Raw genomic sequence first — 25,781 nt, 5'->3', positions numbered from 1 at the left:
AACCAAATTGCAAAGCATTTGGACAAAGCAGGCATGCTAGTCTAATCAGGAAAGCAGTGATATTTACTTTTCGATAATGCAGGTTGGAAGAGGAATTGGGGGAGGACGGCATCACAAATCTCTTTTAATACATTTCTGAACTTGGCAACCTGAACTGGCTTTGTCACATATTTGCAGTTTAAAAAGTATTTGGCTTTTACAACAGCCAAAATAAGTATCCTTTAATCACTTTCAACCTATGAACAGATGGGCAAACAGTGCTTTTATAAATGGAGCATACAAAATACTTCAGTATCAGCCAAAACTAATTAGTAGCAATAGCTGAACCAAACTCTAAAACTGATTTAGTGTTTAATATATATTATTGTATAAGCATTAGCAGTGGAAAGGAAATTCCCTGTTCAAGTGTTTGCCAAGCTCAGTGTCTAATGTTCAGACATGATTAACTTACTAATTAACTTATTGCATCTTTTCTCACATATAATCTTCCTTAATGATTTCTTTTCTCACTGAAAACTGTTTAATGTGATACCTTGATCATAGATTTGTCAAACTTCAAGTGATAAAGTCAAATTCAGCTATTCAGCCCTGGTCTTTCTCTCAATCTTTCTTAGAGTGGCTTTTATAGGAGGCGGCTTGGGGACAAGGGGGTGATCTCTTTTATGGTGAAAGCTGGTTTCTATACCTAGCATCTAATGACTCACATTTTTATCTTCATAATTATTTTCTAAACGAATTTTATAGTGGCTGAGAATTTGTAAAATGATAATTCTCTCCACATCAGAATTGTGATAAGACGTTGTGAAGGAGGATACATTTTACAGTTACATTTGAAAGGGTAAACAAAGGATAGTTTCTACTCATTCTCTAAATCAGAGAAGGTTACTTGGCCTCCACATATTTGATAGTCACACTATTTTCCCCAAATCTTATCTACTTGCATCTCATTCTTTTACCCTGCATGAAGTTGAATATTTATATAATGGAGTCAGGATATATGGTATGACTGTATCTTTTCAGTATCACTGAAACCAACAAAAAAATGAAAACCTAAAACTGGTCCCCCAAATCACGCCATCCATTGAGGACTAGGGACTACCAATGCAGCCTGTCTTAAGTCATGTTTCCTTTTGAGTCTATCACACACAAAACAAGACGGGTTTTGAATTCTTACTGTGCTAATTATATCTTCATGGTCTTGGGAAGTCACCTTCCCATGGTCTTGGGAAGTCAATTTATCTCAGCATCACTTTATAAAATTAGAATAGTTAACATTTATTCAATAAAATTATTTTGAGGGTTAAAGGGGAAAGTGTGTCAGAAGTAAATGCTTAACAAAAGACTGCTACTACTGCTACTAATGGATTTATTTATTATATTTTTCTTTTATATTACACAAGGTATATTGGTCTGTTTCAGAAAATATGAACAAAATAGAAAACAAGAAACAAAGAATCATTTTTTTTTTCTTTTTCACCTAACGTCTTCTTTACAATCTAGTGTTTAATCAACCTAGTGTGTTAATCATCTATTTTATTGGAGGATTTAATGAGTCAGAATCTTATAAGGGCAGGTCTGAGCAAGAGTTCCTTGGAAGTACTTCTCAGATGGTTCGATACCACCTTTGATTCAGAAGCACTGCATTAAGATAGGCACAAATAATATTTGGCATGTTGCTTTCTGGCCTCATTTATATACATCATTAAAAAATGTTGCAATCATATAATGCATATAATTTAATATCTTCATTCTCAATATCACCTTCAAAATCATAAGCATTTTCTCATAAGTATTACTTTTGTGTCCTTATAATAATTTATTCATTGGATATAACACTATTTGCTTAGATATTTATCTCTGAATTTTCCCATCCTAAATGAAACTATAAAGAATATCTTTACACATGTAGCTTTTTTTGGAGATTTTAATTATTTTGGAGATTAGTGCTAGACAGAATTACCTGTGTTTATTTATCACAGGATAAAAGAAGCCTTTCTTCCCCTGACTGCGAGATATTATGTATGTACTTACTTATGAGGGAGGGAAGAAAAGTTGTCAGTTTGCTTTCTCAGCCCTACCCTGTGGTTAAATTGCACTCGTAAGGCACAGTTTTGACTAAACAAGTTGGTTCAGCAACTTTTGATTCTATATCATTAACTTGGTATTTTATTGGGTCAGTTTCATTAGCATAAATGGCATAAGAGATATTGATCAAAACATAAAGATGTCTTTGCTGTATGGCTGGCAAAATTAGAATCATAAGATATGACGGCATCGGTACCTTCTGTCTGATTGACAAGAAGATGGATGAGTTCTAGAAGGTTGATAAATTCCCTACTCTTTTAAAATAATTTTATGTGGCAGAAATATTTTTATTGTCCTTGTCAGTTCTATTGAGCTTAGGAGTTAAGAATCATTCTATTTTCCTCTTCCAGGTTTTACTTACATTATGTACAATGGCATAAGCATCTATTTTCTCTTTTTTAAATATCCTCAATTTTTCCAATATTCCTTGTTTGTCAGTAAGTGACATTCTATCAGATGGGAATTCCTTAAGCAATAGAGGAGAAACCAGGCTGGTTATCTAGGACTTAGCAGCAATCATTTTACGTTATAAGTGAGTCCATGTTCCTTAATAGGAACCACCACATCTAATTAAATGACCTGCCTTTAGATGCAATCTCTTTAGTATAGAAAATGGATACAAACTAGATTTTACAGTTATACCTTGGTTAAAAAAAGTATTGATTTTAATAAAACTTCATAAATACTTATGAATTCAAGAGAGCCATTTTTATATATTTAACTATTCTGCTACATTGTTTTATAGATAAAATAAATTAATATGTGCTCTTAATTGCTGTAGAATTCGTACTTTTGATGATTTATTAACTTATAATCTATATTAAAATTTTCATTAGGATTTTTTCCCTAGAGTTCTGAGGGATTAGTTGAAACCATTTCCATACCATTGAAGGGAAGTTTCATTCTAGTTTGTACAAGTAAAGTCAAATAAATTTGTATGTAGTTCCTCACGTAGAAAGGAGTTTTGTCATATTTTTAATTAAAAATTAATATCAATCTTGATTTGCTCTGTTTATTCAGTCCTCAAGAAATTCTCGTTCTGCTTGGATCTTGCATTAAGCAGACACGAAGTTGTGTGTTTCTGGACAAAAGGAATTGCAGGAGGTTCATGGTTATGATATCAGTTTAATTTGAGAAGCCTGTAGTCATGAGTCTTTTCCTTCTACTATCAATTGTAAAGAAAATGCTTTCTTTATAAGGCTATCATTCTTTTTACGTTTATTTCAGAAGTAACTTGTATCAGGCACTTTGGGCAAGTGTGAGAAAGGCAGAAGCCCCCTGTTGAACACATGACTGGATGGCATAATATGTATTTAGTATGCATATATTTGTTATTATATTTACTATTGGTATAATAACCAACAATATCAGAATGGAGAGGATGGAGTCCTCTATAGAGGGCATATTCATCCCACAAGAATTTAGTCATTGATCACCTTGAAATAAGAACATAATACTCACAGTGAGTACATTCACAAACCTCAAGTTTTTAAAAAGTTTATCCCATAAAGTGTGTGGCATGAGTGTCATTACAGGACAGAGATAATTTACCTCTGGAATAAAAATCTTTAAAAAACTCAATATGGCTTTTTTTTAGCCTTTAGGTATAAACGTAAGTATGTGTATAAGCTGTCTATTGCTGCAATAATATCACAAAATTTAATGTCAAAACAATACCTATTATTTCTCATGCAGCAATTTTGATGATCTGTTCCAAACTCAGCTGATATAACCCAATAGGTACAACTCACTTGAGTTGCATACAACTTGTCTTTTCTCCATGTAGTCTCATCCTTTAGAGGGTTGCTGGCTTGTTCTCATGTAGATATAAGGTTCCAAGAGAATGGAGCTGTGTAAGGCCTCTTGGGGCGCATGCTAAAACTGTCAGAGCATCACCTCCATTGGATTTGATTGGTCAAAACAATTCACAAGGCCAGCCCAGATTCATAGGTGAATAAATAGACTCCACCTCTTGATGGGTGGAGCTATAAAATCACATTGCAAAGATAGGGATATAAGGAGGCATTAATTGGCCATCAGTGCAATCAATATGCTGCAGAATGCTTCTAATACCTTTACATTAATAATGTTTTAGCTGTTAATATATTTATCTTAAGGGACAGAAGTCTTCTTTGATCACTCACTTCTTTCCAAATTTTGGACTGTGATAAATAACACAGCTCTCAGTGTTGTGCTGAGTTAAATACAATTATGGACCATTGTAATGAGTTCAAGGATCCTGGGGCTAATCAAGGGCATGGCATGGCTGGGAGGTAGCACTGGCACATAACAAGCTTCATTTGGGCATCATGTGCATGACAGCTTTGCATGAAAGGGAAGTCCCTCACAGAAGAAGATGTTTCAAGGACAATGACATAGAGCCACCACCCAGAAGGAGAAGAGGGTAAGGAGACTCCCATGGCAGAGGGAAGTCAGAGAGGGGGGTTACATATCTAGGTGTCACTCAGCAGCAAGATGAGGAGTCTTTAATTAACAGTTTCAATAGCCATGGTGTGGAGTCTTTTTAGCCCCAGGGTTTGTCTATCTATGGCAACAGATGTTGGTTGTAGTTTTGTGGGATATGCAAGGCAGGCAGACTCTAAATGTTTATTTGGGCCATGTTTAAGTAATCGGATGTCTAAGAATGTTGAGTGTGGAGCCAGCAGGCTTTAGGCTAATGGGCTAATGGTTCTAGCCTGATGTAAGCAGTAAACAACACAGGGGCTAATATACAAGGGCCATCTTTGGTTCATTTTTACAACTATGCTAAATACTCCTTGCCATTTCTAGCATCCCTCCTTTTATATAGTGAAGAAGGAAATTGTTGGTACAGTCCTACAGCCACGTGACACATCCAAAAGATGTGAAAAGTCATTGTAAGAGTTTGTTTTTAAATTTAGGGCTTGAATCTGAGGAAAACAATATTGGAAGAATTGTCAGAGGAGGCAACGTATGAGCAAAAGGCAGTGGAGCCTTTACAGTAAAAAAACCACAAAACAAAAAAAAAGTATATATATATATTTGCTTGTGGGTATATATATGTATATATGCAACTAAATATTAGGAATTCCAGCTTTTACAACAAGTAGATCACAAAGAAGAAAAAATGATTCATAAGAATGGTAAAAGGGATATTTTGTGATATAAGGAACTTTTATATTCTAGGTAAACTATATTGAAGGTACTGTTTTTTTCTGTCAAGAGCAGACTGTGGATTCAAAAATCACTTTGTCGATGTAACAGAAAGTAAATCAAATTCTAATTCTACACTTTTTGTATACCACATATGTAACATTTTATAATCAAGGATTCACAAACACTTCCATATTTTATGACTAAGCTCATCAAAATTGACATAACTCTGTCAAAATTAGGTATATTTTATAATTTCTTTTCAAACCCATATGTGTAAATACAGTTCACTTTCCATCAAGCCTTCTATAAATTATTCTTCAACCTCAAATTTCTCCTTTTATTTTTAACTTTCCAATTATCTAGCGTTCACTTTCTTCGATCAAAATTCGTATGTCTAAGGCCTAAGACCAAATTCTTTTCTTTCTCCATTGATAAAAAAACACAAAACATTATTTTGTAAACATGTTTGCATTTCTTCATAATTATTTTACTTAATATAGTTCCAGTCATTCATATTAACTATAGCTTTTAACCCAAATAACTAATTGCAATTCATAATTCATACATTCTCTCCTCTCTCTCTCTCTCTCTCTCTCTCTCTCTCTCTCTCTCTCTCTCCTCTCTCTCCTCCTCCCTCTCTCCTCTCTCCTCTCTCCCTCCCCTCCCTCTCTCACTCTCCTCTTCTCTCTCTCCTCTCTCTCTCTCTCCTCTCTCTCTCTCTCCTCTCTCTCTCTCAGCACACACACACACACAGTGCCTTTCAAACATTCAAGGCAACTTAGGGGAAGCGGGACTTTTGTGACTGCTTCTGGTGCTCCAACAATACACATCACACATCACACCTTGCAATCAATTGCACATATCAATTTAAGATTTCCTCATGTCTTGTTGCTAGAACATGGAACTTTGGGTATAAACTTGGCTCATTTGGGTATTTCTATAATATTTCTCTATTTTTTTTCTGAGAGAGAAAAAGTCATGACCTCAGAATCCTTTAAATTTCATAGGTAGTAGGTCTTGAAACTCTGGACAAGCCAGAAATAATCATTACCAATTTATCTCCATTCCATTTACCTCATACATTGAGACTCATTCTTAAAAAATGTTGTATTAACCAAGCAAAAATCCTTCTCTAAGCTATTCCAAATCAGTCTTGATTTAGACAAACAAACAGCAAACGTTGCTTCATTTTTTTTGCCTTTTCTGGTAGCTTTGTCTATTTAAATAAGATATTTCTCCAGAGGTCAAAATGTTATATTTTTGACTACAAAAGTTTTCTCAAGAGAGGGAATGAGAGAAAGAAGCAGCCACAGATACAAGAGAGCTAAATACAAGAAATTGTACAAGGCTAACTTATATTCTTTTGCAAGGAGAGATAGGACATTTTTTCCTTTATACACACAAGCACAGGGAGAACTAACAGCCTTAATCCTATATCTTTAGCTATAAATCAAAAGTAAATATGGAGTACAATTTTCTGTGCCTGAGAAAATCATACTGGTCAGTCAGTTGTGGCTACTTGGAAGTACGAAGGTCAAGGAGTCAAAAAGGATCTCTGAGGAAAACTTGGTATGAAAGTCTTTTGCTTTGGAGCTGATTTCCATTCTAGTGCACACACAATTATCTCGAATGATTTTAGCTATAATGGTATTCAAACAACATATAATACAGGGTGTTTCAGAAGATATAACAAGCTTCAAAACTAACAGAAAAGACAAATGAAAAAGACTAAGTTCAGATTCCCTGTCATCTACCAACCATTGTCTATCCAACAGAGACTAGATGGCTGGGTCAAATAATCAAAATCAGACTCCCAACAATTTAGTCATCAAGGGAAGGAAAATAATGGCCGTGTATAAAACAGAACAAGACTTATCAAAAACCAGCTTAATGCAGACATCAAAACAAACTCAGAAAAAAAAAAACGCAAGAACAGAGTCAGAGGTTTTCACTCTGCGAATCAAGACGATTAGGCCTGGGATTCACTGGTCTCTATACAGTGCACTTTTAGGGCAAGACTCAGCTCTGGTGTGTGAATTGACCTGGGTATCTCATTAGAATTTCAGCTGTGAAAGATGCAGAGACAAACACAATGAAGAGGAATAAAAGGATTTTTGTATGTTAAACATGACAAGGAAACTACTAGACTTTGGCAAACTTTGAAAATACTATCACATAAAAAATACAACATATGTGTGTGTGTATATATATATATACACACACACATATATATGTGTATATATATATATATATATATATATATATATATATATATGAAGGAGAAAAGCGGATGCAAGATTACCAATGTTCATGGTAGAAAGTCTGCAGTTTTCTCATATGTTTATCATCACTGCAAGGACCATCCATATCAGTATTGCAGGACTTGTCCTGGTTTCCAGTATGATGCCTCACTTCTGTGATCCTTAGTCCTTGCCCTTACCAATACACCAGTGTGCCTCACATTTGAGAGCATTTGGAAAATAAAATTAATTTTCAGATGATGTTTGGTAAGCAGAGTATCTGCCAAATAATGTTCAAGTCGTCTTTAGTTTAAAAGCTTCTGGGACAGAAAGGTTATTTTTACTCACTTCCCTGTCATATGGGACTACTGTTCCTTTGATACTGTATCTTACACATAGTTTGTGGATGAGCTTTGACAAGTTCACTTTCTTGTGGGTTTTCTTTTCTTCAGAAGATTAATTTTATACATGTTACATTGATTCTGGCATGTTCAACTTTCTCTGGAGGACCCTCTTGACATGTTCAGGTGATGTCTATGAAGTTTGTGTACAAATTACAATATATTTTCTATTTCAATATATTCACCACTGAAATGAATTTAAGACTTTTCAAAAATGTTGTTTTTCTTACTAACTATAATAAAACAAGTTTTATATTTTATTTTTAGGCTGAAACCTATTCTAAGTAAAGGTGATAAACATGACAATAAAATTAAAAGAATTGGACCACACATTGAAATCTTCCAAGTGTTCCGGAAAAGGAATAAATTGATTACCAAAAACACAATTAAAATGGTCACCGTCACGCAGGCGCAGATCAGAGGGTGGCTTGAACGCAGAAGATTCCAAAGAATACGGGACAAGGTAAAGCATAAAATATATTAAATATTATAACATGTTTCCAATTTTGAATGTGGATTCAATTTAGTAGAATTTTCAATAGTCATCTGGTCAATAAATCTATAGTTTTTCTAAATAAAGTTCTACTTTCTTTGGATTAAGAAAATGTTATGAATAATCTGCTTTGCTGACTGTGTCAAGCAAGAGTCTCCGAACAAAAGGCCTGGTTTTTCCTGGACTCCAAACAGTTCTGGGACCACTTTTACACTAAGGCCAGGACCCTACATTTGCACTATTTTTGTTTCTCCTTTGCTATCTGTTTATTCTCTGTTTAAAGCAAATGACCTTGTCATTTTCTTAGAGTGAGCATTTAGATGGTGAGTTTGATTGTTTGAGGAAATTGAGTTTCTACAGAAAATAGCAGAAAGGGATGACTAGGAAAACTTTACAAGTGGCTTCCAGGCCACTTGAAGAATCCAGGTGAGGTTGGTGACCAAGAATTGGAGTGATAACATTCCTCCTGCTTATATAATTATCTTTAGTAGTTAGGAAAACTAAGGCAAAGAGAGGTAACCTGTCTGAAGTTATACATCAAGCCTGTGGCATACTCAAATTTTGAGAATCAAACCTAAGTCTGTCTGGCTCCAGAAACTTTAAAACATTAGGCCATTCTGGTAACAATAGGATCCAAAACTCTTTGCAAAATGCTGGAGTGCTTTCTCAATTCAGGCTCAATATGGATATTGGAGTGTCCTGCCAAAAGCAGAGGCTAAGTAGAACTCCTTTTCAATACTGTAGAGCCAGTCAGGGTGTTCTCCCCGCAGGGAGCTGAGTCGAGACCCACAGGTGCGTTCCTACAGAGAGACACCAAGTCTGTGGTGATCAGGAATGGCTACGGAGGATTTGCAGCGTGAGTATGAAGAAAACAAGATTCAGTGATATAGTGGGTCAAGAACGTGTACTTAGTCTTTATGCTAAGCAATTAGGTATAGAATAATTGAGCGTGTGCTTCAGGTAGTAATAAAAAGCAGGGAACACAGAAAAGAGGACTGAAAAAGAAAAGAACAAAAGCCAGGAGAGAGAAACACATCCTTTGGCTATGTGTGTGTGGCTAAGGGCTTCACTAATTCTGTAGTGCGTGGGGAAGTGAATACTGAAATCACACTAAGTATTGTTTGTGGCTTATGTATTTGTAAGTGTGTGTTTGTGTGGGTGTGCACTTAAGATAACTATTCAGAATATTCATTTTTTTAATTTCATTGTATATAGGTTTAGTCATTTAAAACATTTTTCCTTTTTTTTTATAAGGTTTTTGAATAAAGACACTTTTGGATATTGTCCTATGTAAGTGTTTAGACAAGTTTAGATTTTAATCGATAAATGTCAGGATATCTGCTTATAGGTTTATAACATCATTTTTAAACATTTGAACTATGGGAAACAGTTGCTGAAATATTGCACAAGGGTGAAAAAATGTTAACGTGCAAACATCTATCTCAGAAACTGATAAGAAACATAATAATAGTAATAATAGAAAAAATAGGTAGGTAACATAAACTTGTACTTTATAGTAGGAGTAATATAAATGGCTAGTAAACATGAAAAGGGCTACTCTTGCTAGTAATCTAACATTAAATCCCATTGAGTATCATGTGGTAGTGGAATTCTCCAAATAAGCAATTCATTCCCTAAAATCTTTTAAAAAGACATGCCCATAAAAGGCAGACTGAAAAAACTTAAAAAAAAAATATTGATGTATAACAAGTATGATAAATTCACTATTTAAGTCAACAGGGATTGGAAAATTATAATTCGTAATTTGCAATGTCTTTTATATTTTAATACTGCTGTTGTAAATATCCATCTGTACATTTTTTCTGATAAATTCTATCTTGAGAAATGTTTAGAAATGGGGTGAAGATTTACATACTGAGGTATACATGGCATCGTAGCTGAGGCGTACCTCCGTGCCCAAGAAGCGCATGCTGTAAGAAGCACCACACTTTTTAACCATGAAAACCTCCTAGGTAAACTTCCAAATGCCTCAGATCTGAGAAGGGTTGCCTCATAAGATAAATTGTGTCTCAAAAGAATGTTTATTATATTCAAAGGGAAAGACTCTCAGTTTGGCTTTGGTGGCTGCCCAAAGCTCCTGCTCTCTTAGCAAATGTCATCATACCAAGTAGGGACCTTTTGGGTCATGTTTTAAGGATACAACTAAAACATTGCTTGATTCTTAATTATAAGCAAAAGAAACCTACTGACAGATTTAAGTAGAAAGATGTTGAGTAGAATATTGGGCAGAGATCTGAGAACTAAGCTCAGTAATAAGAAGGGATGATGAACACACGTAGCTCCCAGGACTCCAACCAAATCCCACACAGAAAGAGTCTAATGTAGATATTGAATCCCGGGTATTCTTGCCTCCACGAATGCTGCCCTTGAATAATGGATATTGCTGCCATGGTTACTCTCCACACAGATTTCCCACTATTTTGCTTTGAAAAGCATTATTAGTTTTGATTCAAAACCTGGGGCTGGTATAGATAATGGATGAAGCTTTGTCATGTGTCTGCATCCTAGCAACCGAGGAGGCTTGGGCCATGAGCATCTGATTTGTAGTTTCAAATTGTAGGAGGTAAGTTCTGCCTCCCACTAAGATTCATATGGTGGGGAATGCTCCAGAAGTGTGACCAATTCATTATTAAAACCCATCCCCCCCAAAAAAACCAAACCTATTGAACAAAAAGCAGACTGAAAACATGCACTGGAGAATATTAAATGTGAAAGAAATTAGCAAATATTCAGAATCTGCCTGAATTCTGATGGAATTCAGATGGAAGGAGGAGAAAAGGAAAGTAGTGACATTATGCTAATTAATTTTTTTCATTCAGGCAAAATTAAGAAATATTTCATTGATAATGTTGATCAAGTAAGCAATATAGGATTAAGCATAGTATTTAAAAAAAATCAGAGAAGAATCACAAAATTAAGTGAAGGGAAAAACAAAATGTTAAAAATAACCTTTAAAGAATCACCGAAAAGGGAAAACAAATGACAAAATCAACGACAATCATAAGTGTTATAAAAAGAAATATACTAGGAAAGAAACGAAAACAAAATTCACAGAATAGATTTAAAATACTAAATTCAAGTAAGTTAAGAGGAATAGAGTATATAATTAAAAGTGTAGGCTCTGGAGTGCTCTTGTTATGGTTTCAAAACCAATTCTGCAACCTACTAGCTATGGGACCTTGGGAAAGTTACTGAGAGATTTTATGCTTCAGTTTTTTCACTTGTAACATGGTATACAAAGCACATCAAAAGAAAGCTGACTCAGGAAATTTCATCAACGTTAAATACATTCTTAAAAAAGAATGAAAATCGATGAATTAACTCTTTAATTATAAAAGTCAAGAGCAAGGGAATAAGAACATTAAAAAAGGAATTAATAAGGATAAGTAGGAAACTAATGAGCTAGAAAATGTAAATATAATTGAATTGATAAATAAAATGGAACTAGCTACTTAGAGATGAAAAAAGTCCTGAAATAGATGAATAGTTAAAAAATTTTTAAAGTGTATTAGAATGTAGGAAATTCATATACAGAAAGATATAGTCAAATATAAAAGATTAGTTAATAAAACAAGATTTGAACATGTGTTAAAAAGTTAATTTTTTTAACATTCAGAGATTTTAGAAATCAACAAGAAAAACCTGAAGAAGTCCAGTGAAAAATTGGCAAAAGACATGAGTATACAGTTTTCAAAAGGAAGAAAATACAAGGATTTGAGGACGCAGAGTGGATAGCTTAGGCAAGATTTATCCATTACAGAATAATAAAACCTTCTTTTTTTGACTTGGGCTGACTGGGCTACATATTATAGAAATCTGGGCACCAACCTAGGAGGGCCCTATGAAAGTATCCATCATTGAAACCGGTATTCTATGGAAAGTCTGAGTATCGGATGACAAAGTAACTCATAATGAAATTCTTTGAAGGTCAGGGAGATTATATCACTACAGTGAGAAATTGCATGTATTTAACCAACCTAGGGAAGAAACATTAATAAACACATCCATAATCTAAGAAACTGGGTAAGACAGATGAAATGAAAGGGGCAAAATCAGATTACATATAAATAGCAGAAATATATAAGGAGATTTACTGTCTATGTTTATATTTTATAGGCTTTGTATCATGGACCAAATTTGAAAGCAGTTATAAACATATATCATGGACAAATCCAACGTGTTAAATGTCGACTTGGTCTTTGGAGGACAAGACAAATTATAAACTTTCCAGAACTAGAGGAATGGATGGACAGAAAAAAATGTAAGTGGTTTATTTGTTTCTGATCCGATTTTAGGTTTGGAATTAATTTAACCATTGAAATTTTACATATAATTTATATATAATTGCCCGTAAACAACAAAGTTAAACCATATTGCTGTAAGCTACTGCATTTTAAGGTGATGTATTATACTCATACATTTGGATTAATTTATTAGGAGCTTGTGTTTGCAAACAATAGAAAACTCATTCTGGCTAACCAGAGGCAAAAGAATATTTAAAGCAAATATATAGGAAAGATAGCTCAAGAATCAGATTTCAGAACATGAAACACAGCTCTACTAGACTTCTAGGGAGCAAAAAATAAGAGATAATCTCTATTTGCTTCAGGGAGCTAGGTAAACTGCTATCACTTTAAGCCTTTTTTTTTTTTGCATGCTCATTTTATTTTTATTCATTTTTAAAAATTATTAAAGTATACTTAGCATGCAATATTATATCAATATCAGGTGTACACAATAGTTATTCAACATTTATATACCTAAGGAAGTGATCACCATAAGTCTAGCAACCATCTGACACTGTACCACGCTATCACAATATTATTGACTGTATTCCCCATGCTGTACATTACATCCCCATGACTTAATTGTTTTATAAGGGGAAATTTGGACTACTTACTGCATTTCATCTTTCCCCCTTTTTAATTTTTCAGTTACAATTGATATTCAATATTATTTTATATTTCAAGTGCACAGCATATGGATAGACATTTATATAAGAAGTGATCCCCCAACTAGTCTAGTGCACACCTGTCATTATACATAGTTGTTAGCTATGTAATTGTACATAGTTATTACCTATGTTACTATTGAATATATTCCCTGTACTTTACATCCTCATGATTATTTTCTAACTACCAATTTGTGCTTATTAATCACTTCACCTTTTTCACTCTGCCTCCACGCCCCTCTCCCATCTATCACCTGGATAAATCTAGTACCCATCTGACATCATACATAGTTATTACAATATTATTGACTGTGTTCCTTATGCTATATCCTACCTCCCTATGACTACTTTGTAACAACCAATTTGTACTTTTTAATCCCTTCCCCCCTTTTCACCCACCTGCTCAACTCTTCTCCCGCCTGGCAATCATCAAAATGTTCTCTGTATCTATGAGTCTGTTTCTGTTTTGTTTGTGTACAGTGGTACCTTAGTTTTCAAGCGTCTCCATTGACGAACATTTCGGTCTACGAACGCTGTAAATTTTATGGATCTATGGCATCATTAGATAGTGAAATTCATGCTAAATTTGCAGTTTTAGGGGTTGATTTTAAAGGTCTGGAATGGATTAATCCATTTTGCATTACTTTCTATGGGGAAACCATGCCTTGGTTTTCGAACGTTTCAGAACTTGAACGGATCACATTAAAAAACCGAGGTACCACTGTATTTTGTTCTTTAGATTCCACATATAAGTGAAATCACATTGTATCTCTCTTTCACTGACATTGTCCACTCAGGACAATACCTTCCAGGTCCATTCATGCCATCACAGATGGCAAGAACCCATTCCCTTTCGTGGCTGAGCAATAATCCATTGTATATATGTACCACCTCTTCTTTACCCATTCTTTTATTGACAGACACCCAGCCTGCCTCCACATCTTGACTGTTGTAAACAATGTTGCACTGAACATGTGGATACATACTTTGCCTTGAAGTAGCAGTTTGGGTAAAATACCAGGAAGTGGAATTACTGGGTCGTCCTTTGTCTCTTGTTATAGCCTTTGTTTTAAAGTCTATTTTGTCTGGTTTAAGTAGTGGTACCCCAGCTTTTTTTGTTATTATTTCCATTTTCATCAAATAACTTCCCATTGATTTACTTTCAGTCTGTGTGTGTCTTTCAATCTGAAGTGAGTCTCTTGTAGATAGCATGTGTAAGAGTTCTGTTTTTTTATCCATTCAGCCACCCGATGTCTTTTGATTGGAACATTTAATCCATTTGCATTGAACATAATTGTTGATAGATATGTTGTTATTGTCACTTTATTATTCATATTTTAATCTTTTTTTCCATCTTAAAGAAGTTCCTGTAGCATTCCTTGTAATACTGGTTTGGTGGTGATTAACTCCTTTAGCTTTCTCTTGTCTGGGAAACTCTTTATCTGTCTTTCAATTTCAAAAGATAGCCAGGCTGGGTACAGTACTCTTGGTTGTAGGTCCTAGTTTATCATCACTTTGAATATTTGGTGCCAATCCCTTCTGGCTTGTAAAGTTTCTGTTACGAAATCAGCTGACAGTCTTATGTGAGCTCCCTTGTTCTGTGTTTCCTTGAAAATAAGACCTAGCCAGACAATCAGCTCTAATATGTCCTTTGGAGCAAAAATTAATATAAGACCCCATCTTATTTTACTATAATATAAGATCAGGTCTTATAATATAATATAATATAATATATAATATAAATATAATACAATATAATACCAGTTCTTATATTAATTTTTGCTCCAAAAGATGAATTAGAGCTGATTGTCTGGCTAGGTCTTATTTTCGGGTAAACACGGTAGGTAACTAACTTCTTTTCTCTTGTTGCTTTTAAGATTCTCTCTTTGTCTTTAACCTTTGCCATTTTAATTATGATGTTTCTTGGTGTGGACCTGTTTGGGTTCATCCTGTTTTGGACTCTGTGCTTCCTGGGCTTGTATGTCTGTTTTCTTTGAAAGGTTAGGAAAGTATTCAGTCATGATTTCTTCAAATAGGTTCTCAATTTCTTGCTTTTTTTCTTCTCCTTCTGGTACCCCATATGATGCAAATGTTTTTAGGCTTGATGTTATCCCAGAGGTTTCTTAAACAATCCTCATTTTTTGGATTCTTTTTTCTTTTTGCTGTTCCGACTGGCTGTTTTTAGCTACCTTGTCTTTCAAATCACTGACTTGCCCCTCTGCTCCATCTACTCTCCTGGTGATTCCCGCTAGTGCATTCTTAATTTCAGTTATTGTATTCTTTGCTTCTGACTGGTTGTTTTTTTATAGTTTTTGTGTCCTTTTTTCATGCTTGCTATCTCTTTGTTGAAGTTCTCACTAAGTTCCTTGAGCATCCTTATACCCATTGTTTTGAACTCTGCCTCTGGTAGATTGCTTGCCTCCATTTTGTTTAGTTCTTTTTCGGGAGTTTTCTCCTTTTCTTTTGTTTGGGACATATTTCTTTGTTTCCCCATTTTGCCTGCCTTTCTGTGTTTCTTTCTATGTATTAGGCAGGACTGCTATGTCTCCCAGTCTTGGCCAGGTGGCCTTATGTAGTAAGTGCCCTGTGGGGCCCAGTGGCCCAGTCTCCCTGGTCATCTGAGCTGGGTGCTCCATGAGTGTCCCTTGTGTGGTTGTGTTTTGCCTTCCTATTATAGTTGAGCCTTGATTGCTGTTGGCATCTCAGGCAGTAATATTGAGCTTCAGGCTGATTGGCTGTGGAGTTTGGCCACATCCCCTGCTTATGGACTGCTGTGTGGGGGCCTTGCCCCATAGATTGGTGTTCACCCCAATGGGCTCTAGTGCATTGAGACCACCCTTTGTGTGTGCTGCTTCCGGGCTAATTGGGTGGTGCTCTGCTGTGGTCTGAAGCCTATCTCCAAGTATGTTGATTCTGGGGCATCTTAGGAGGGGCTCTGGTGCAGGTCCAGGTCAGTCACTGCCTGTGACTGGCTTGGGAATACCTGGTAGGAGGTACAAAGCGATCCACAATTGGTCACTGCCTGTGCTGTACCTGGAGGCGCATGAGAGAGGCCATGCTATGAGTCTAGGATGGCTGCCACTAGTACCAGATCATGGGGAGCTCTGCAGAAAGCCAGCATACTCCAAAGCCTGTGGCCACTCTTGTAAGGTTCAGCCATTGATAAAGCCTCCTGGGTGAGGCACTCAGTGAGTCAGCAGGGTGGAGCTTACCAGGCCAATCAGACTCATATTTAGCCTGTGGGTGTGGGCTCAACACAAGAAAGCTGGCACCCATCTATTTGCTGCACAGGAGCAGGACCCCACATAGGGAAAATGGGGATTGTCCTTCCAGTCCTTGCCCTAAAGTTACACACCTCAGTGTCTCCCCATGTGTCTCTGATGCCCCCAGAGTCACCATCCCTCCACCAGAGCCCAGGATGAGTGCCTGCCCAGGCCTTTTAGGAGGATATTTGGGTTCCCTACAGCCTTCCATTCCACTGGGATGATCAGAATCCCCACTGTTTTTCACATCAAGAAGTTGTGAGAGCTCCTCTTCCCGGCACCAGTACTCTGGGCTGGGGAGCCTGGTGTGGGAGCTGGGATCCCTCGCTCCTTCATGGGAAACCTCTTTGGTTGAGATCTCTCTCCCGATTTTCAACCACCACATGTGGGACCAGCCCGTTTTGTGTCTCTGCATCTCCTACTAGTCTCCACATGGCTTCTTCTTTATGTCCTTAGTTATAAAACTTCTGGTCACCTAGACTTCAGATGGTTCTTCAGGTTGATTGTTCTATAATTTAGTTGTAATTTTAATGTTCACCTGATAAGGCAAGCACACTGTTTAACTGCTCTGCCATCTTGGATCTCCTCCTATTGCCTCACTATAAGCCTTTTTGTTCCTATGCTTTAAATTCAAATTTCAGGGCAAGTGCCTGATTGGTTTAGCTTGAGTCATGTGTCCAACAGTTTGCAATAGGAGAGCAGAGAACTTCGCTTGAGAGTTGCACAGAGGCTATATCCATTGGGGGAGGGGTAGCTCCCCAAAGAAAATTACTTATTGCTAACAGAATAACAGTTGAGGGACACTGAGCAGCCTGAACAACATATAGCCCTTATGTGTTACTTATTAGTGTTGAAATTCTGTCCAGGGAATGAATTTCCCAAGCTATATGTTAACTTTCAGAGATCCTTATTTCTATTGTGTTTAATAAATTCAGTATTAGGATGAAGATGGATATTACAGTTTCTTGATTTAAAAAGTAATAAATGAGGACTTCTGGTTTCTTGTTTTGCGTGTAAGGAACTTGGAAATCACCACTCCATGTTTAACAACAAGTGAAATAGCTGAACAGACTAAAATATCAGCAACTCATCTTGGATCTGTAAAATAAGTGAGGACACAGGGCAAGCTGCTGTCCCCAAGATTGAAGAGATAGACATATGAATATTAGAAGTCACAGCTTCTCAGAGCAGAGACTCACAAGCACAAACTGATGTGGCAACCAGGGCCAGGGGAGGAAAATGAACAGTAATTGATGAATAACTGGAGGCTCAGTGTGGACAACTCTTAGACTTAAAAATTCCAGGGGGACCCAGGAAAGGGGGTGTGGGGCACCACAATATTGCGATATTTACCTCTAGGAGCTTGACCAGATCAAGTAAATGACAGTAAATGTCAGAGAAAATAAACTATTTTGAAACAATGTGTTCAAAATAATACCGACAATATACTCAGTTATCCACAGTTATGTATATAGCTTATGTATGATTATGTATGAGCAAAGTGTTGGAGAGATGAAAAGTTAGGAACAAGAAGGGAGGAAGAGAAAGCAAGTGAGAGAGAGAGGCAGAGAAACAGAAAACCCTTCTCTCATTAGGAAGCTCCTGGCACTTCTTCTACTTAAATACCCTTTAAAAAAGTGAGAAAGAAGGAGAGATCACGCCTGTATGCACTCAGATTTTAAGACTTGTACATAAACTCTCCACCCACTAATACAAAATTCAGAAAGATATTGTTTTATTTTTTGCAGTCCTTATGGAATTGAGGTATAATTGACATATAACATTATATTATATTGGTTTCAGGTGTAAGACATCATGATTTGATATTTGTATATATTGTGAAATGATCACTATAGTAAGTCTAGTTGACATCCGTTACCATATATCATTAGAAAATGTTTTGTCTTATATGAGAACTTTTAAGATCTACTCTCTTAGCAACTTTCAAATATGAATACAGTATTATTAACTCTAGTTAATAATCAGAAAGGTATTCTTAATACTCTTTTGTGCATAGTAATTTTATATTCCATTCTATGAATGTAAAGATATATTAATATTTGTCAAAATATGTACTAGGAACTTATAGTTATTATACTGACGACCTTTTCTACTCACTTTATTTTTAGCTACCAACTTCCAAATCACACATCCTTTTCAAAATGCTCTTGCTATTTTTACTAGTTATTCTTCATCCCTAAAACTCTGTCACTAAATTAATTTTTTCACCTTATAGAATCTTGCTTATTTATCTTAGTTTTACTTCCATTACATGACTTCTTCCCCTTGATCTGTAGCTATAGATTTCACTATTTTTGCATGTAAAAATAATCTCTCAGTTTTTTGGGAAAAAATCCTATGTTGCTATGTTTTCCAGCCTTGACTCTGGTGGTTTCTAGCTGAGATGCACTTTGAGTAAACACCTTAAAGAAAATGAGGGGTGGGTCAGTTGGGTATGTGGAGGAAAAATGTTCTACTCGAAGGGAGCAGCAAGCACAAAGACCAAAACCCAGAGACTTTACGATGGAGGAAGCCAGGAGACTATCCCTGGAATGGAGTTTGTGAGCCAGAGCAGAGCAAAATGAGACACGAGTGGGAGCAAGTTTGCATCAGGCTTTATAAAGCCCTTTGGATTTTACCTTGATAGAGCTGTGGAGGCCTGTGAACCAAGGGCCATGATGGGTTTCATATTTGAACACATCATTCTGGCAGTTTTTTTGAAATAGGCTGACATGAGATGAGGACGTAGAGGAGTCCAGTTAGGACAAATAGTGCTCTGTCCAGCATAGGATCTGAACAGTACAAGAGAATTAGCTAAATGAACGATTTAAAGAATTACCAGCCAAGACATCCATTTCCTTGAGGTCTGAAGTAACTCTAGAGGCCATAGAATTTGCAAATTGTTATTTGTCTTCATATTCCTTAGACAATTCTCCATCCTTTCCATATTTTGATTGCTAATTGGGGGATTTGATATCTGGCAGATATCTATGCATCTTTTTAATGCATCTTTCAATGGCTAGAAATTTTCATTTTAATTTTCCCAATTTAAGTTTTATATCGACCCTAATTACACCTGCCTACAATATTAATTCCACTAGTATGTTGCTGAATGTTTGCTTTTAGGGCATACTATACAGATTAAGGACATTGTTATCTATCAATGTAGTTACAAAGCCATAATGTTAATATGTGCATCAGTCTGATCTAGTGAGAAACATCCAAACCTGACTGATTCAAAGAAAAACTCATAAAGGTGTATATAAGTTTTCAAGGATAAATATATTTAATGTTAAAGTAAAAAGTGATGTTCTTTGTGCATTAGTTTTCATTTCTTCAGAATCAGACCCTGAGACAAGAATTCACGTACAACTAACTTATTTGTGAGTTGATCCTGGGAACTACTGTTAGAATGGAGAAGAGAGACAGGGAAGTGATGATATAAAGAAAAAGAGTGTATTATCAAACAGATTACCATGTGTGCACCTGGAACTTAATTCCTCTTTGGAACAGTGTAGGCAACTCGCCACAAATGCTAGGTCCTTATCCACCAACTCCACTTGTTGAGGGCCAGTCTAGGGGGAGCCATACCTCCCTGGCATGTCTCACTTGCTGCACAGGTGGGCAGAGTGAAGTCCCACAGCCAGAGGGAAGGCAAAGAAATGCAGATAAGTCAGGTCAGAACACACAGAAATGTAATGGATAAGGCAATATGGATGGGGACACTTACAGCAACTGCTCTAGTCTGCTTATTTGAAAAGAGAGACAAAGACATAGATATACTAAACATGAATTTATGTTTATTTTACTACTGTGTTTCAGGATCTGGAATAGCTACTCATATTTAGGCAATCACTAAACACTTCTTGACTTTGTCGCTGTCTCATGACTGCCCACCTCAACTGAATGAATGGATGGATGAAAGATTGAATGAATGAATGAATAGAAAGCTGAGGTGCATATGACTGAATGCCAGGATATACATTAACTTCTGTGAGAAAACACTCCAGCACCCTTTGTCACTGATCAGCCCCTATTTCAGAGCTAAACCTATACTGAGGCAAGCCCTGTCATCCTGTAAATGCTGATTAACCATCAGCTTCGTGGGGCTAATCCGTATATTTAAGAATGGAGACTCAATATTATCTTTTTGAAAAGAAAAAACAAAATATTTATGGAGAACTGCACTAACAAACTGTATGCATCGATTCTCTTGGTCATTATCTAACCCTTATCTAACGCCAAGTATAGGAGATAGGGGAGGGATGGCCCAACTAAATGGGTGTCTGTGGTAGCCTTGAGCCAGGAGTAGAAAAATACTTGAAACTAGGAAGTAGGAATATGTGAGGTCAATGAGCAAAAAGTAGACATTTTTCCATTTAGTGGCAAAATCAGTAGTAGAACAACCAATTCAGTGGAATCAGCGATTCACGTAGGTAAAAGTCAAGAAATGATGAAAAATTAGGGGAAGTAATAAACAATGAATACTGAAATGGGTCAGCAGAAGTCAGGCCTCCAGGAATCCTGACACTGATGCAGTGAGCATTCACATATGTAGTGTCTATGGAGAACGGTCATGTAAACCAGGCTGGAGGATGCTGATGTTCTCCTTGGGGAAGCAAGTCCCAGTTTTACTCCTGAAGAATGTGAGAGGGAGAAACATGCCCGTTTCCTTTTAATCTTCCCCAGGAGGTTGGCATAGTGCTCCGGAAAGCACGGAGGCTTATCACTAGACATAAAATTAACACTGGGCTTAAAGTTTCTTCAAATCCAGATGAAACTTTTAAGTGGTTTGTACTTGATATATTATTTACAAAGAAAATATTTTCTTTCATGTTCCCCACCCCGCCCCTTTTAGTCTATGAAACAATGTTTGCCAAGAGAGAAGATTGGCAAGGATTGCAAAGAAGTGATCTCCTTAAGTTTTTCAACCACTGTGGTCATTACCCAACCCAGCAGCAAATTGATCAAGTATGTGACCTGATCCTTTGGGGTGAGTAGTTTCTCATTTTTTTCCCTTTCCTCCTGCTTTTCCTTTCTCTTCATTCCTTCCTGTCAATTTCTTGTTCTTTCCTTCCTTCCTTCTCTAATTTTTATTAAACTGGTCTTATAAGTCGTTTTCCTCAAATTTTTTAAAATCTGATTTTAATATATAAGAAGAAAGATGTAAAAGTTAAAAGAGGTTCATACAATAAAGTTTTTTTTTTAGGTGGATGGAGGAGATGATTTTAAATTTTTATGCTTTTAATATATTGTTTGATATAAGTTATATCTAACCGAGTATATTTTAAACCACCGTATTTTAAATACCGATGCTGAAAAGCTTTCTCCTGGATTGTAAATTTGGTACTAAATAATATAGCCAAGTTTAAATGTGTAAACATTGTAAACTATTTCAATACATAGAATTTTACAGTCAGAAAATCATTTCTTTTTTGAACAGTAAGTACATGAAAAGATAGTATTTTATAAGAATATTTAATAATTTGAATGGAGTGCCATTCCTCTTTCCTCTAAACACTAGTACGGAAGTGGAAATTGTCACCATGATGTGGGAAATCTCAATGAATTTTCCTTAGCTCCTTGAGATTATTCTCAATGTTTCTTTCTATGTCGATAGTACTATTATGGCTTGCTTCCATGTTTAGAGATGATGGATGGATGTAGCCACAGTTTAATTGAGAAGAAAAGGTAAACAAAACAAAACATGGCAGGACCTTTTTAAATAGAGGAGTAGGGATCACATGCCTGTAAGAAGGTGTGATTAAGGTCAGAGGGACAAGGTTAAAGATCCATTATAGGTTTGAAGTTCTCTTCCTTCATTAGTTCTTAGTGTAAATTTAGCTAATTCCTTATCTATGGGCTCCGCTTTACCACTGCTGTATCCCTGGTTCTGGAACACTTTTCTAGACTACTTCTAAATATGTTTCTAAATATTGTTCACAGACTGGCAGAAGCATCCATACCTTTTTATCTTCAGTCATCATAGCTAGGTTGAATGTTTAAGTAACATTTTTCCTCATGACAAAAAACATTGAATATTTATTATAGAAAATTTGGGAATATAGAAATATATAAAATTGTTAAGAAATAGCAATGATGAACACGTGATGTCTCTCTTTGCAGTTTTTTTTCTGTGCATGTGACATTTTTATGAAAATTGAGATTATTTTCTACATGTTTGAAAATATGCTTTTTTTTTGGCTTAACCATACTCATAAGTTTCCAAGTCATAAATACTTTTACAACATTATTTATAATTGAGTAATAATCTGTCATATTGATGATCTATAATATGTTTATGTTGTCCATTGAATTGTTTCCACTTTATAAAGCATAATAATATTAATAATGTGAAAAAAAACAAATGCAGCAAAATAGAATCAATTAGGCACTTTAGAAGCTTATACTGATTATTGTTAGTAATTTAAAATACAAGTTCTTTTCAAATTAACAGTTTCATAAAGATATATTTCTCTACTGATTATTTTGGAGTATATCATAAAAGCTTAGATTTAGAGCATAGCTCTGGAATTAGCTTTCCTTGTTTAATTCCTGGCTCTACCGTTTGCTATTTGTATGTCGTTGGATAATGTATCTCTGACATGACTCATTTTGCTCAACTATAAAAGGAAGATAATACTATCTAAATCACTGGGCTGGTGAGAGGTTTAAATGAAATAATTCATGTAAAATATGTGTTATAAGTGCTCAATAAATGTTTGCTATTATTATTCTTAAGTAATTCTTAAGTAGACTTAAATAATTATGAAAATAAATTTTCATAATTATTTTTTACTTTGAAATGTTTAAATGTTGAACCTAATTGTATAATGTCTTATTTTTTATAGAGGTTATTTATTGAATGTCATCCATTGGTTTCCACCCACATCATCTCTCTTGATTATCATAATGATCTAGAGGAAGTGATATGCTAGGAATGTTCTAGAGGAAGTGATATGCTCTTTATGCTTATTTTACAGATGAAAGAACTGAGACTTAGAAAGAGACTTTTCTAAGTTCATTAATAGAGCTGGAACTTTATCCCTGGTCTCTTTAAGAGTTCAATGCTCTTTCCATTTTACTATGGGAGACATTTTAAAAGTCAATATTATGAAAACATAATTAGATGGATGATTGCAACATTTTTGACAGCCAGTACTGGCTTTTATTGATCTTTCATAGACTAGTTCAATGCCTTGCAATATAGTAGGATTTCTGTAAATGAATGGGTCTATTAAATTTTTTATGAAAACTAGAATTTTCAAAAGAAAACTTAGTTTAAAACCATGTTGTTTTGTTATAATGCCTAAAATTGGGAGGCTTTCTTCTATAGAAAGGAGCCGCTCTTACATAATTTTAAGTATATGTCCAATTATGTTGCTTCATCCAATTAGAAAAATTCTTTCCGCGCATCAGAAGCTTTCATCTAAAATGGAATGTTCTAAGCAAATGGAAAGAAAATAAAATTTGGGGAAAATGGAGCTAGATTAATGGTTTTCTACTTGCTTCTGGAGTATAGTCCCTTTTTAAGAGAATCTGATTTTATGCATTTTTCATTGTCAGTCATCTTCATTCATACTGACTTCTTTGATTGTGGATAATAGCTCCAGATGTGCAACCTACGCATTTTTTCATCCAGTAGAATATTTCACCTAACGCATATGCAGTTAATTCAGTGATTAACTTCTTCAGTGTATGACACCAAGTAGGTCAAATTCCTAAAACTATCTGTTCAGGTATTTTTAGCTTTTTAAAAAAAATTTTATTCTTATCACTATGGTAACAAAAAAAAAATGTGTGACTGAGGACATGATTTTCATCTTCTTTTGGGAGAGTGAGACAACTTTAGACTGCATGTATAGGCTCATATTAAAAGGTGAAGGTTATGCAACCATGAGAACCTTTACTTGAGATTCATTTAAATCTCAATGAATGAAACTAATAACAATAGAATAGCATATGTGAAAGCAAGGAAAATAGTACATATTAGCAATTCTCACATCTGCCTAATTTTTAGAAACTTAAACTTTAAAAGTTGTCCAATGTTTTCCCAACATCTAAATAGAACTTTTAGTTTATTTTCTGAAATTGAACTAAAAACAACAATGAAGACAAATTCATTTTCATTGTGGAGTCTTAGACAAAAATCTTAAAATGAAAAACATAGAAGGTGCTTTGATGTTATTTAACCTAACATGTCCTGTGCGTCTGAAGAAACTATGGCCTGGGATAGAATGTGAATTATTTCAGATTCCCTGACTAGCTAGTGGCAAATTGTAACTATATCCTGGGTCTCCTGCTCCTTGGAGCATACCACATTTCCCCGAAAATAAGACCTAGCCAGACAATCAGCTCTAATGCGTCTTTTGGAGCAAAAATTAATATAAAACCCGGTCTTATAGTAAAATAAGACCGGGTTTTATATAATGTAATGTAATGTAATGTAATATAATATAATATAATATAATGTAGTATAGTATAGTATAGTATAATATAATATAATATAATATAATATAATATAATATAATATAATATAATATAATACCAGGTCTTATATTAATTTTTGCTCCAAAAGATACATTAGAGCTGATTGTCCAGATAGGTTTTATTTTCCAGATAGGTAACTGGACAATTAATATTGTCCAGATAGGTAGCTTTGTTTACCACAAATAGACAACACTGCATTTGCTGCTATGTTCTCAAGATATGGCTTTATGTTATTGAATAGGAAGCATATAATGATTTTCCTTAAATGTTTTTCATATGAACAGGTACTCTAACAATAAAATTTTAATTATGTAGAAAAGGGATTAAAGAGGATTGGAAAAAGATACAGAATTCTAGGATATATGAAATATGAGGTACTGGCAAATACTGTTGGTAAAGAATGCAGATGTATTAGAGGTAGAGTGTTATTAAAGCCTCATTTTAAATAACTTATAAAAAAGAAATTTAATACATTTTTGTTGTAAAAATTTTGAAAATACACACTAAAAACAAAAGAAGAAATGAAAAATACTGGCAATTTTTTGTTCCAGGATGATATGTGGCTACTGCCTAGAGGTCAACTAGACTAGGTACCCAGCTGTTATAAAGATGTCTTCGTGCCATCACGAACATTTGGGGAAAGTGTCTGGCAATCTGGCTACCATTTTTATATCATAAAAATGTGATTCCAGTGTATAGTTA

The 25,781-nt window shown here is 35.2% G+C and overlaps 1 protein-coding gene across 1 annotated transcript in view; it reads left to right on the top strand.

The window, feature by feature from the left end:
• IQCM (IQ motif containing M) overlaps window positions 1-25,781 on the top strand; it is a 248,625-nt gene that overhangs the window by 98,864 nt on the left and 123,980 nt on the right. Inside the window, 3 exon segments of the mRNA XM_033135403.1 lie at window positions 8,129-8,324; window positions 12,492-12,636; window positions 21,448-21,582. Coding sequence (XP_032991294.1) covers window positions 8,129-8,324; window positions 12,492-12,636; window positions 21,448-21,582 — 476 coding nt within the window.

The sequence above is a fragment of the Rhinolophus ferrumequinum genome, chromosome 18, assembly GCF_004115265.2.
Source record: "Rhinolophus ferrumequinum isolate MPI-CBG mRhiFer1 chromosome 18, mRhiFer1_v1.p, whole genome shotgun sequence".
Taxonomy (NCBI): Eukaryota; Metazoa; Chordata; class Mammalia; order Chiroptera; family Rhinolophidae; genus Rhinolophus; species Rhinolophus ferrumequinum.
The sequence above is the reverse complement of the archived record's forward strand: the minus strand, read 5'-3'. Positions and strand labels throughout refer to the sequence as shown.